The sequence below is a fragment of the Cryptomeria japonica genome, chromosome 10, assembly GCF_030272615.1.
Source record: "Cryptomeria japonica chromosome 10, Sugi_1.0, whole genome shotgun sequence".
In the NCBI taxonomy this organism is placed as follows: domain Eukaryota; kingdom Viridiplantae; phylum Streptophyta; class Pinopsida; order Cupressales; family Cupressaceae; genus Cryptomeria; species Cryptomeria japonica.
Window position 1 is genome coordinate 446,329,475 of NC_081414.1, and position 14,928 is coordinate 446,344,402.

The window sequence follows — 14,928 nt, forward strand, 5'->3', positions numbered from 1 at the left end:
GAAGTTGTCAAATACAAATAAACACCATAATCACAAAGGGTATAAATTATTAATACTTCGTAAAGAAGCCAAAATATCATACATGTTAAGGGAGGTGCTTAAGATCAATCTCCCCAAATCCGTTAAAGGGAATGGAGCATGTTTATCGAAAATGATGGTACATATCCAAGTTATTGAAACGTCTATAATCCAGTCATCACATCATTGGGAAAGGAATAGAACGATCAATAAGTCATCATCGATTAATGATAAAGATTAGTGACTTTATCTATAAGACTAATCGAGTAGAACTAAATAGATATCCATCAAGGAATATCGACTAAGGATGAAATAACAAATGTAGTAGAATTATTAGTTAAGACTTCATATAAATTCTTAAACGTAAAGAGACAACATTCGTATATTATTTGGAAATGCGCTTCATAACTAAGAAGTAATAAATAAGTGTTCTTAGTTTATAAACTACACTTGGTTTTAAGAAGCTGCCCGATTAAGAAATAAGGATGCTTAATGAATAGAAGAGATTTACATGGAAGGGTGTGACTGAAGAAGGATACCGTTCAATAAAGTATTAAAGGAGAACACTGAGAGGAAGATCATATAGAAGGGAGGGAGATGGAAAAACAGATTGTGAATCAAGAGCAGATTGAAAAGAGGAATATATATATATATATAATGGGAGAGCCATCGATCATATTAGAACTATTAAGTTTCAGGTGGTAGCATCCTTGACTGTGATGGTATACATGGGAATGTATGTTTTATATATATGAAGTTTGATAATGTTTCTATGCAGAATTTAATATTAATAGAAATATTAACATAGAGTGCAATATAAGGATACCCAATAACATGACAGTGGCAGACCAGATCTGACATGTGTCAGATCTATCTGCCATTACCAGCCAGTAAACAAATTACTAACTAGGATTGTTTTAAGTTGTAATAATATTAGTAAATTATATAAAAGGATTTAGCTGATACATAATTAATATTAGTAAATTATATAAAAGGATTTAGCTGATACATAAACAATTGGTAATATTACACTATATATATATATATATATATACTCAAATCAGAGTATGGGATAAAATAAGGATTGTAAATATAGATATGGATAATAATAAATATTAATATAATAATAATATTTTTAGAAATTAGTAATAATTCATATAATTAGTAATTAATAAATACGCTAAGGCTTTGTAAATGGATCTGAGCAAGATTAATTATTTATTATGATAAGATAGTAAGTACCTGATAGAGTATAGAAGGATAGAACATTATAGATTTGATTCATGCTAAGGTAGTCGTGACACTTAATCAAGTTAGTTTAAGTCATAAGTAATTTGAAATGATTAATTATGGTTAAAATAGACCAAACCCTAGTAGGGGACATTACAATGGTATCAGAGCATAATCCCGCCATCCTGTGGGACAAAAACATTGCCCTTTAATATGTGTGTACTTTCTAGATGAATATTTCATTCCTTAAAAGCATATGCTTCCTTCTTTAAAGGCTAGTGGTGTGAATGCTTATGAACGCGCTTAATGCCTTGCCCGTATTTAGGTGATTTACATGTGTACTTCATACTACATGTGTATTCATTTGAAAGTTTCTTTCCCTAAGTAAATAATTGACAATGTAATTCAAATAATATTGTAGTGATGGGATTCTTCGCCTTTCCCTAATACTTGCAAAGATAGGGAGTGTGTGGGGGAAAGGCAGAGTAAATCGGTCACATAGCGAAAACGTCCCAAGAAGGGTAGCAAACCTTGAGGGAGCCGCATGTAGACTGTGTCATGCACCCTTCGCACAATAAATCCTCCATCTTGTAAAGTTTAGCGGAATAGGGAAGAGGAATCTCATGCATCTATGGGAAGTAAATCATTGTGGTTCTACTTTGGTTGATCTAGAATAGTTCCAAAGATATGAATTGATTGGTAAATGTGGATCAATCCAATGTGCTTTAGACTACATGCTTACTCCAAGTATACCCTTCATATGTGTACTTGTGTTTGCCTCACACTTGTTTACTCCATGAGGTCATTTCTCATGTATGTTTAATGTCTGCATGGTGTAATAGAGTGTACCGTTTCATGCTTTACGTGCTTGAGGTATTCATTGCCTTATGCTTGACACATGTACTTCGTGCCTTACGTGCATCCATGATTCATGACTTGCAACTATCCAATGAGCGCTTGTTTCATATGCTTTAAAAATATTTGTATGCCTTGAATGAATGCTCATATATTTGTATGTATTCTTCATGTCCTATGTGCTTTATGTATATTCATATGAGTGTCTCATACCTTATGTGTATTCATATGTATGATTATAACGTGAGTATTTTCATGTGTATGACTCAGACCATTTCATGCCTTGCAATGTATATGCCTAATGTCTTGCTCATATCTATGTGTCGTACATGTATAATGTATACTTCATGTGTTTTCATGTGAATGCCACTTGCCGTGAATATATTCATGTGTATTCTCTATGCCCTATGTGATACTTTATGTTTTATGTGTGTACTTATTGCTTTAAGTGTATGTTTCTCTTAGATATATGTTTCTTGTATATTTGCAGATAAGTATGTGTTTTCTATACTTATTCCATTGATGGTAGGGATTCAATTCTTCTTCTTTCTCTAATACTTACAGAGATAGGGAGTGTGTGGAGGGGAGAGGCAGAGTAAACCGGTCACATGACGATAATGTCCCAGATGGGTAGAAAACCTTGTGGGAGCCGTATGTAGACTGTGTCATGCGCCCTTGGCACAATAAATCTACCATCTTGTAAGATAGAGGAGAATGAGGAAGAGGAGACTCATGCAATACAACAAGATTAACAACTATTCACCATGTTTGATAATATTTTAACATTTCATTATGGGTGTTCTATATGGATGTTTATGAGAATGCTCAATGTTGTCATGTTTTCAGCATGTATGCTTCAAGTACTCTTTTCTTATATATTACATATATTCATGTGTTCGCTTCATGTCCGATATGCTTTCAACATGTATGCCTTGTGTCTTTATGTGTGCCTTGACTGATGTGTCTTTAGCGTGTTCACTCCATGAGTGGCTTCTTATACATATTTTGTACCTTATGTGTATCTGTATCGCTTCAAGCCTTACATGTTTTATATACATACTTCACGTCTCAAGGTATTTGCATATTACTTTGTTCTTACGTGAATGCTCCATGCCTTACATCTATGCCTTTTCTATACTACTTCATGTTTTATATGTGTGCTACTTCATACTTTGCGTTTTTTGCACCATATGTTTGATATGTATCTAAGAGTATTGCTTCGTGCTTGTGTCCCTGTCATGTTGCTTTACCCGTGACATGTGTACTTCATTCCTTTATATGTCTACATGCCTTATGAATGACTCATGCCTTAAGTACATTCTTGTGGAAGATTCACATATTTTCTTCATGCTTTGTATGCTTCATGCCTTAAGTAAATTTGTGCTTTACGAGCTACATTCATGCTTTACATATTTGCCTCTTAATGTCACATGTGGATCCTTCTTGCCTTATATGCCTTGGATTTACACTTTATATATTCGTATGTATGACTCATTTCTTAAGTGTTCATGTCTATAATTGATGTATTGGGTTTATACATAGAGCGCCTACTCTATGTGTGTTTCATCTTTCACCTCCATGTGATGTGTACGCCTCATATCTTACATGTATTTGTGAATATGACTACAGGCATTACTTTTGTCTATGCTTCAAGACTTCCATTCATTCTTCAAGCCTTGCATGTGTTTAAATGACTTTGTGTGTATTACTTCATGCCATCTATGTTCTATGTACTCTCAATGCCTCATGCTTCATGTACTAAATGTATTCAAGCTTCATGTCTCATTAACTTAATATCTATATACTTCATGTATGCTTCATGTCTATATACACATGTATATCTTGTGTTTAATGGGGAGATGACACAGTGTGAAAAAAATTATCAATTGCTTGTGGACAAGCAATTTCGGGAATCGTGGACTGTCATGTCCCTCCCTTGATCGTTATATATATACTAAATGAAGCAATTATTATTATTAACTAATATAATGATTATTTGAAATTTATTTATTTATTAGATATTATTATTTAATTGATATTTTTACTAATAATAATATTTTTTAAATATTCAAATAAAAAAGAAGAAGAATTAATATTATATTATAAACATAATTTAAGTATTCTTAATTGTAAATACAATTCATATATTTAAAATAATAAATATATAATTGTGAAAATTAGGGATGATAACTGACCAATATAATTGTTGAGCGCATTCATTATGGTGAAATATGTAACATCGTAAGGGAACAATACAATATATTACGATAATACTGAGAAGAACAAATTGACCAAGTCTAAAGAAGTTGTCAAATACAAATAAACACCATAATCACAAAGGGTATAAATTATTAATACTTCGTAAAGAAGCCAAAATATCATACATGTTAAGGGAGGTGCTTAAGATCAATCTCCCCAAATCCGTTAAAGGGAATGGAGCATGTTTATCGAAAATGATGGTACATATCCAAGTTATTGAAACGTCTATAATCCAGTCATCACATCATTGGGAAAGGAATAGAACGATCAATAAGTCATCATCGATTAATGATAAAGATTAGTGACTTTATCTATAAGACTAATCGAGTAGAACTAAATAGATATCCATCAAGGAATATCGACTAAGGATGAAATAACAAATGTAGTAGAATTATTAGTTAAGACTTCATATAAATTCTTAAACGTAAAGAGACACCATTCGTATATTATTTGGAAATGCGCTTCATAACTAAGAAGTAATAAATAAGTGTTCTTAGTTTATAAACTACACTTGGTTTTAAGAAGCTGCCTGATTAAGAAATAAGGATGCTTAATGAATAGAAGAGATTTACATGGAAGGGTGTGACTGAAGAAGGATACCGTTCAATAAAGTATTAAAGGAGAACACTGAGAGGAAGATCATATAGAAGGGAGGGAGATGGAAAAACAGATTGTGAATCAAGAGCAGATTGAAAAGAGGAATATATATATATATATATATAATGGGAGAGCCATCGATCATATTAGAACTATTAAGTTTCAAGTGGTAGCATCCTTGACCGTGATGGTATACATGGGAATGTATGTGTTATATATATGAAGTTTGATAATGTTTCTATGCAGAATTTAATATTAATAGAAATATTAACATAGAGTGCAATATAAGGATACCCAATAACATGACAGTGGCAGACCAGATCTGACATGCGTCAGATCTGTCTGCCATTACCAGCCAGTAAACAAATTACTAACTAGGATTGTTTTAAGTTGTAATAATATTAGTAAATTATATAAAAGGATTTAGCTGATACATAATTAATATTAGTAAATTATATAAAAGGATTTAGCTGATACATAAACAATTGGTAATATTACACTATATATATATATATATATACTCAAATCAGAGTATGGGATAAAATAAGGATTGTAAATATAGATATGGATAATAATAAATATTAATATAATAATAATATTTTTAGAAATTAGTAATAATTCATATAATTAGTAATTAATAAATACGCTAAGGCTTTGTAAATGGATCTGAGCAAGATTAATTATTTATTATGATAAGATAGTAAGTACCTGATAGAGTATAGAAGGATAGAACATTACAGATTTGATTCATGCTAAGGTAGTCTTGACACTTAATCAAGTTAGTTTAAGCCATAAGTAATTTGAAATGATTAATTATGGTTAAAATAGACCAAACCCTAGTAGGGGACATTATACTATGATCAGATTTGTTGATATTGTTTGGCCATGTTTGGGGGAAATTTATGACGACATAATGAGAGAAAAATAAAGGTCATAATAGCACAAAAAAAGAATGGCATTGAAGAAACATTTTTCCAAAGTGTGGAAAAAATCATTCATCATTGTTAGAACAAGATGAACACACCATTGCAACTCCTTGCATATGCATTATCTCCCAAATACTATAGCTGATAGATACTTACTTTGATAGGGATAATAAATCCACCATATAGAGATAGTGAAGTTGGTAAGGGGTACAAGTGGGCATTCAAAAGACTCTTCTTAGATCCACAAGTGGTGGAAAATGTTAGGAAAGAGTTTAGCTTGTTCATCTAAGGACGAGATCATAGTATTTGTGCTCTTCAAGACCAATACACTGCATATGCTTGTACATGATGGTATCTCCATGGGAAAGATTATTTGTTCATCTAGGCTCTCGCAATCAAGATTCTATTACAAGTATTTTTTATTTTTTTTAACATTTGTATTGTAGACGTTAGTATTTTTATTTTTTTATTTTTAAGTTGTGTTGGTTTTCTCTCAATTTCACAAGGGAATTGGAGTACATACTCCTTTATCCACTCAGTGAAACCTAACTAGTTGGCTACAAAAAAAGCAAAAGATTTGGTTTATGTCCATTCCAATTTACGTTTGCTATCACATAAGAAAGAACACTACAAGGAAGGGTTAACAAAGCATTGGGACATAGCCTCTAAGTGAACCAACTTGGATGCAATATATTGAAGAGCTTGCTAGAGTCACTATAGATGATGATGACGAGACACTTATTCATGATGCGCCTAGTGGGTGTGGCAATGCATTTACTTATGGTTCAAATGATGTTGAACTTGAACCAAATGATGACCTTGATCTAGATCCTTTAAAAGATTGATAAAGATTGAAGACAATAATTATTTTTTATCATATTTCGATTTTGTAATTGTAATGATTTTCATTTGAATTGTGACCCTATATATATATATATATATATATAATGGCATACAACGTAATATTGAAATTCTGAACTATCAATAGGCATTTAACATTTATCTTTATCACTACCATTTTGGCATTTGGTATTGATCAATGATGCAATATCATACTATCAAATGTGTGTATATATAATACATACCATACCCAAGGTAAAAAATTACTCTATTGATGCACCTGTATCCTGTACCAATACCCATTCCCATACTAGAACCAACAACTTAGAGACTCAACTAGGAGATGTGGGATTGACATGATGGATCCTTCCATGTTTTACTGTAGATCAAGATGTGATCAAAGAAAATTGTCATAAATTTTCTCAATTGTAAAATAAATATCTAATTCAGGCATGCCTGAAATATGACAGATGCATTAGTCAACCCGAATGCCATGACCAAGAACTCATAATGCTGATAATAACACTTGAAAGCTATTTTGTGCACATCCTCAGCTCCGATCGAAAATCAATCTTGGAGAAGTACACTGCACCATAAAGCTCATCTATCAACTCATTGATCCGAGGTATGGGGTAGAGATTCTTTATTGTCTTCTTGCTGAGGGCTCTATAATCTGCACATTCTCATGGCACCTTCTTTTTCCTAACCAACACCATGGGAGAAACAAATGGGCTAGAGCTAGGTTGTATATGTCTCATGTCCAATAGCATCTTTATTGATCTCTCAATATTCTCCTTGTACCTCCTAGGTAGACAATAAGGTGTAGTGATCACTTGTTTCGCTCCTTCCGCTAGCTCAATCACATGCTAAAAGCCCCTATTTGGTGGTAAGAGGAATTTCGACAAACACCTTTTTCTTTGTTTATCTAGTGGGACTAGGTGCCAACATGATAAGGCATCCCATACTTGGATGGACTAGTATCTGTTATCAAACACTCTACTATCCAAGCTACTTGGTCTCTACAAAAATCCCTCTCCATTCTCTAAGTTGAAACAATCACGGGACCCCTTGGTTGGGCCATAAAGAATTACCTCCTTTCCATTGGATTTGAATTTCAACTCCAAAGTCTAATAATTTTGTGAGTATTCTTCACATGAATGCAACTATTGCACTCCTAAAACCAAATTTGTCTCATGAATGTCAATCACATAGAAGTCATCTTGCATCTTATGCCCTCCTAGGGTAAATTCAAGCTATTGAATCCTATGATTGCATGGAATAGTAAACCCAACCACCATTGTAACTTTAATATCCCACAAAATCCTTTGTCCTCAAACCCATCTTAGCCATCAATTCCCCATCAATGAAGTTTTGGGTGGCCCCACTGTTAGTCAAAACAATCACCCTACATCCTTGTAAGACTCCTCTAACTCAAAAGAGGGTGATACCTACATGCTCTTGAAAGTGCTGCAAGTGAGCATAGTTTTTTCCTTTAGAGTTCATTCTTGGTTTCCTCAACCTTGTTTGGTTTTGAAGGTAGTGCCTTAGGTTGAAGTAAACTTTTATTAGGAGGCTTCACATTTCGAATTGGTGGTGTATTCTTGGAGAAGAATTTCTGCTTAGTCACCAAATCCTCCAAATTTAAAGCTCTCTTGATGGCCTCTTGCAAAGAAATTGGTTCAAATGCGTTTACCAAACCCTAAAGTGGTTCTGTTAGACCATCTACAGAAAGCACTATGAGTCTTCTTTGTCACTTTTGGAACCAGTGTTGGTAGCATCTGAAACTCTGCCACATAATGCTCAATTGAATCTCTAGATCCTTTCTGTCAAACATCTACACCAATCATTAACTGAACTCCTTTAGAGTAATTGAGTTGTGTCCTTTGGTCACCATGCCATGGTACCACCACATATGAGCCACACCGTCTAGGTGAAGGGTTGCAAACTTGATTGCTTCCTCCTCATACACAGGGTTCAAGGAGAAATAGGTATCCAATTTTTGCAAGCAAGCTCTAGTTGTAAGTCCATTGTATCCATCATAGGTGGGTGTAGTAATCTTTCCCAACCATTGCTGTATATCTTTCTTGCTGTATATCTTTCTGTGGCTGATCTTGATATCTTCTTCCCCTTTAACACTCAATCCTTGTTTTCATACCAAAATACTTAATGAATGACATGCCATAGTGGGTGGTTGAAATGACCCCCTTACTTTTTTTTTGATTTTTTAACACATCAAAGCACCCGTTAAGGTTAGGAAAGTGAAATACAATGTTGCTGAAAGGTAACCCTTCCACTTTCTGTTCACCAAGAGCCCAATATGGGAAGGTGAGAGCATACGGTGAATAGGGGATCATTAGCTCCAAAGGCAAACTGAAGTACAATGTTGGGCGGCAAGCCAACCCCTTCCACTTACTCAGCGGGCAAGAACAACTCAATGTAAAATCACTCTACCACTTTCCAGTGGGAGGACAGCTATTACAATACTGAAAATAATATCACTCAACCACTTATTTGGCGGGAGGACAATTATTACAATACTGAAAATAAGATCACTCAACCACTTATTTAGTGGGAGGACAATTATTGCATTACCAAAAATAAAATCACTCAACCACTTATTCAACAAGATGACTATGAAACCAACTGAGAGTAATAGATAGGTGGCTAAGTCAGCCTCTTCCACTTCTTCAGTGGGAACACAAAATGTAAAATGCAATAAAATGAAGGCTGATCAGTACTACCGATTTCAGCGTTATAATGAGAGCATGAGCTTGTAGATTACAATAGGAAATTGATATCCAAACACACCAAAATGTTATGAATTAATCTTCTAACAAATATGAGCTATCCAACATATGAAAAGTATCCAAATAGGTAAATAACTCAGGTCTGATATGAAGAACAACGAACTGAAATAACAGACCAGCAAGAAGAGAAATCACCTAAATGCTCATAACTTTTCCCATACAACTCCAAACAACTTGAAATCAAATGTGAATGATCCCTAGAGAGGTGGCGTCCAAGCCAAGACCAACCACCAGCTACAAATCTAATCAACACATCAATGCACGCTTCCCAAGGCATTCACATGGTATGACTAGGTAAGGAGGGTGATTCTTATTTAAAAATCCAAATCAACACCAAAAACCACGAAACCTAGCAAAAGGAATCGCCTAACCAAGAGGAAAACATAGGAAGAATACCCAAAAACAGCGACTGAACTCTCAGAGACTTATGAATGAATTTCACTTTCAGTACCATACACACAACAAACTCCAGAATCCGAAAACAACACTCCAAAATCAGAAAGCATCAAATAACTTCATCTTCATTAAGCTCAATTTGCTCCTCTGAGTGAGAAATAGTCACAATATTTAGCTAGGGGCTATCTTTCAAGTGCGAAACTGAAGGATGCTAGGAGGTATGCATTCCTCGAAGCAAAGTCTGAAATAATTTCGGCAGCACTTCATTGCAGTATTCATGGATACCAAAAACAAGAGCCCAACACTCTTATTTATAACCTTTGAAGCTCCAAATTCAAATTCAATTCCCTCCAAATTGACATGAAATGAAATAAAGTCAAATGCGATCTTGGATGCCCAAAGCAATATAATATTTGCCTTTATTTTAAATCATATATTCCTCCAAAAGGGACGCCAAAATCAACTATTGCTTGGACACTTTAAAGGTTATAATCTTTAAATGAAATATTTCCAAAATGGACGCCCACCTTATGTCTTGAAAATGATACTTTATAAAAAATATCAATAAAGTGCATTATGGCGTCCAAAGTAAATAATTGAATTATTTCATAAAATTAACTATTTCTTCCTAAGGTGTCCATCTTGCCTTATTAATAATTCACTTATTAAATATTTTTCCTCAACCATGAATTCGCCAATCATAAGCTTAGATTTGCCAAAAATAGCTCCAAAAATGCTGGAAGACCAACTGCTCAAACTAACCTGCTAGAAATAGCCATCTGAACAGACCTACTGAAACCTTGCTAAAAATGGCATTGCTAAAAATAGTACTTACTAAAGATAGCATACTGCTAAAAATAGTGTGTCCAAATGTATTTTAACCACATTCTGAGCAGCCGTCGCAACTTACTAAAAATAGTAAGTCCGGAAAAGTATTCAGATTCATTTGCATGTCACACCATCACGAAGCTCTTTAAAAACCCATAAAAACCCAGAAAAATGAGTTGTCCTCGCCCCCACCTACTAAAAATAGTAAGTTTACCAAACTCCATTGATTGTTACGCATTACAATCATTGCGAAGCTTTCTGAAAACCCAGAAGGAATCCATAATCAAAACTGTAAAACTCCAACATGCAAGCCACCAAAACTGCCAAAGCATCCTCCTAGAAAATAGGAAACTCTGATTCTGCGTCTAACTGACCAAGGGGTCTCCGGATTGACCAACAGTCCCCAAAACAAACTAGAGCTGAAAAGGGGATATTACAGTGGTTGGGTTTAGAGCATTGTACTCAGCATGATACCTTGCCATCTCTTCCTCAAGACTTGGTGACACTTGCTGCCTTTCTTCAAATGGGTCCTCTTCTCCTCTTTGTAAAAAAATGGCTTTGAATGTCTTGGTTGGTGGCTTGATTGAAACTCTATTATTAGCATAGTGATTCCCTTCAATACCATTGGATTACACCTTCCAGCACTCAATTGTTGATTCATTCCTCTCAAAGTCTTCAAAATCTCTGCCAGATTTTCTCATGGTGGACGGAAATTTCTTGGCCAACTCTTTGTTTCATTTCTAATGACCTCCTAAATGTTGATTTCCTCATTTTTATCACCCATGGCTCCTTTCTTTCTCTTTTCCTTTGCTGGTACTCGATTCCTGATTACTTTTTTGCATGAATTTGCATCACACACAACTCCACAGATTGGCAGAAAAAGGTGGCTTTGATACCACTGTAAGAAGTTGAACCCTAAACAAAATCCTGATTTCTACCTTAAATGGATTCAAATCAATCAGCAAACTCTGATTTTGTTTTAACACAGCTAATCAGTCAAGGGTTTATATAACTATGCAATCTTCTCCAAAATAAAAATACATATGTTTCAATCAAATTCAGTTTGATTTATTACAAAATCAATTACGAGGTGAAATACAATCTTGAAATTCAACCTAGCTGTGAAATAACCTTCCCTATGACAGTTGTTGTGCCTTATTCTGGGTAGAATAACTTAGTTAAAGACCCTGATTGGCTTTGCTACCTGGTTGCTAGGGTAAGAATAGGGCAATCTTGTGGTGGTTGCTCCTAAGATTCTATCTAACTCTGATTTACAAAGATTGCTGCTGATCTGCTACTGAAGTTCCTCCAGTTACACAACTCAACTGCAGATCTGGGTATGCAGTAATCTGTTTCTTGGTCTCTGTTAGCATGGCAGAAAATTATTAGCTTTGTGATCCACTTGCACCAGTCTTGTCCCTTGATCTTTGTTAGGTCTTCACTAGTGGCGATCGAGTCACTTGACTGGAAAATGCTGCTATTTGTTCTCTTTTCAGTGAATACTAATAGCCCAGACTTGAAATATTGATGTCCTTGATTGTTGCAAGAGGTAACTGGCTTCCAGAATGGCCGATTGAGTGGCCTAAGGCACTGTGAGGATTTCCTTCAGCCTCCAAAGAATTGTGGCAGACCTGAAAATCAACCTCGTGCTAGGTTACAACAGAAATATTAGATCTGAAAATGTAATTGAAAGGAAAATTGATAGGACAAGGTCAGGGATTTCATCCAAACCTTAGATGACTGCTAGGGTTTGTGTCTAGGCAAGCAGAACTTCAGGAAATTGCTCCCAAAATCATATCAATTTCTCCAGATACCATGCCCAACCAGCAACAACTAATATACCTATTTTAACATAAGGCGCAAGGGCCCAAAGGCTGGCACCAATTTATTGAAATTTGAAATTTAAAATTTTAATTAAATATTTATAATTCATATTAGTGATTGATTATTTTATTTTTTTATTATAATAAGTATATAAACATTAAAATTGTGTTCAAAAAAAAAATTTGTTGGGCTGATGTCAGCCTCAAGGAAGAGGGACATGAGAGATGATTTGTTATATCATCACCTTCATTCATGCTTCTACAGGTTACAATTTTGGATTTGAATATAAAATAATAGATTTGAATGTAAAATAATAAACATTTTGTATAATTTGATGTTTGATAACGATCTTTAGAATTATTCTAGTCATCATTGGCACTAGAGGCACCTTAGAATTATGCTCTGTTAATTATTAAACTTCAAGATCTTCCTTTTTTCAATCATCAACGTTTCCTGCTGAGGCAAAACAGTGTCTGGTCGTGTATTTGTATCGCCAATAGCTTTTTATGGTTTATTATCGAAGTCCAAAGTGGTACTAGTAAGAAGAGAACTTCAAGTGTTATGAGACGTTCATTTACAGAATTTTTATCAATTGATCAAAGTGCAGAAAAGCAGGAGTCTAAATTCAGGAATGAAGAGTCTAAACTACAGTCCATTGTCTGATTTACAATTGCTATTTTTGAAGAAAATAATAAGTTACAGGATTTTTCTTTTTTCTTTCTGTTATCTGTTTTGGCAAAAAAGGTGTTTATCCATCTATTGTCAAACTGTTGAGGATTGTTCATCTATAGTTAACATTAGGCAAGTACGTCTGCCCCATTCAATGCACCCTGGAAGAAAATGTCATATAATTGAATAAACTTTTCTGCCATCCGAGATTATGATCTTTAAAATTATGGAGTTTGGCTCCTTGAACCTTATAGAGTCCAATATTTTTCATTTGATCTTGTTTAGAATTTTTGAATGAGCTAGATTTTTGATCTCTTGATCATTTGTGCGTTGTGTTTTCAGTTTTGCAATATTTTAATTCTACACTACAGTGCAAAAGATGTCGAGGTCAACAAAATATTGCATCAATTAGGAGTTGTAATATGTTTTTTAAAGACGTCTTTAACATATAAAGGGGCCTTGTGATAAAAGTATTTCATGTTTTAAGCCTGAGATCATATTCTTGTCTCTCATTTACAATGAATTTGCTCCCTGTGCCTTAATTTTTCCATTGAGTTCTGCTACATGTATTGAATTTACATTAAGGCATACAAATGTGCCACTTAAGCAATAATACTTTTGAAATTTGCATGTGCACAGCCACACATATAAGCTCAATGTGGAAGGGCCTAGAATATAAGCAATTCTTTGGAGTATGGATAGGAAAGAAAATGTCCTCTACTGCTAGTGCTTTCATTTGTTGACATATAAATCAAATATAAACCTAAATTTAATATTTAATAATCTATACGGCACTTTTTATAACATTTGCTCTGTAGAATTATTGAAACTGTATTTTTACCAAATTCTTTTCTTGTATTGTAAATTTTTCAGGCATACCACGTATTTTTACAGGTGAGAACTCTGAAGTACCGTTTTTTCAATCAAAATTTTCAGATTCCTCTGATGCCCCCTTTGTGGATTATATTAAGGATTCAAGGATAAACATAAACATTCGACAAGTATATTAAAGTGTCATTTTGATAATTTGTAGCTGTTCTCATCGGCATATGGTTGAATTTATATACCATTCTTTCATCATTTGAGTATAAATCTTTGCATTTCTTATATTTTAGTACTTGGTTGGAATATCTTAGACAGAGGTGGTGGTGCGCATACAAATCATATTTTATATTGGTATGCTCCCATTAACATATTCATTAGATATATCGTTGTTTTCATAGACGAAGTTTCTCTCCTTTTTTCATTCTCAATCTAGTGATGTTCAATAAGTCAACTATTTTGACACGGAACGTTATTGACAAAAGGAAAACTTGTACTTGTTTTGTTGAGAAATTATTAGATAAAAGACAAATTAGGGTTTTGCATTTGAACTTGTACAGCCCTTTCTTTTTTTAGTTCTGTCATAAAACTCTATTCTTGGTTCGAGATAAGTAAAAAAATTGAAGAGGACAGTCTATTAGATTTACGAGTGGGTAATGATTTGGGTGTTTCCTTGGCAATGAAAGCATCGTCCATTTTTCAAGTGCAATCATAGATTACAGACTATTTGTCTTCACAAAGATGATGACATCATTTAAAATGCAATAATTGTTTACGTAATAAAAAAATAGGCATAAACAAGTCTAATTTGAAAAAACTTTTGTGTTTGTTTCTACTAAATTCTAAAGTCGATCTAA

General features: G+C 34.0%; 1 protein-coding gene across 4 annotated transcripts in view; it reads left to right on the forward strand.

Annotated features, from left to right (window-relative positions):
• Nucleotides 1-14,616, forward strand: part of LOC131067541 (alpha-ketoglutarate-dependent dioxygenase alkB) — a 98,976-nt gene extending 84,360 nt beyond the window's left edge. Inside the window, exon 6 of one of the 4 annotated variants that reach the window (XM_058002595.2) lies at nucleotides 14,123-14,616. In XM_058002595.2, coding sequence (XP_057858578.2) covers nucleotides 14,123-14,259 — 137 coding nt within the window. In that variant the 3' untranslated portion in view covers nucleotides 14,260-14,616. Of the gene's footprint in view, nucleotides 1-2,667; nucleotides 2,926-13,888; nucleotides 14,036-14,122 lie in introns of those variants that run through there. The other 3 variants (XM_058002597.2, XM_058002596.2, XM_058002598.2) reach the window with 3 other exon arrangements.
• Nucleotides 14,617-14,928: the final 312 nt, after the last annotated feature.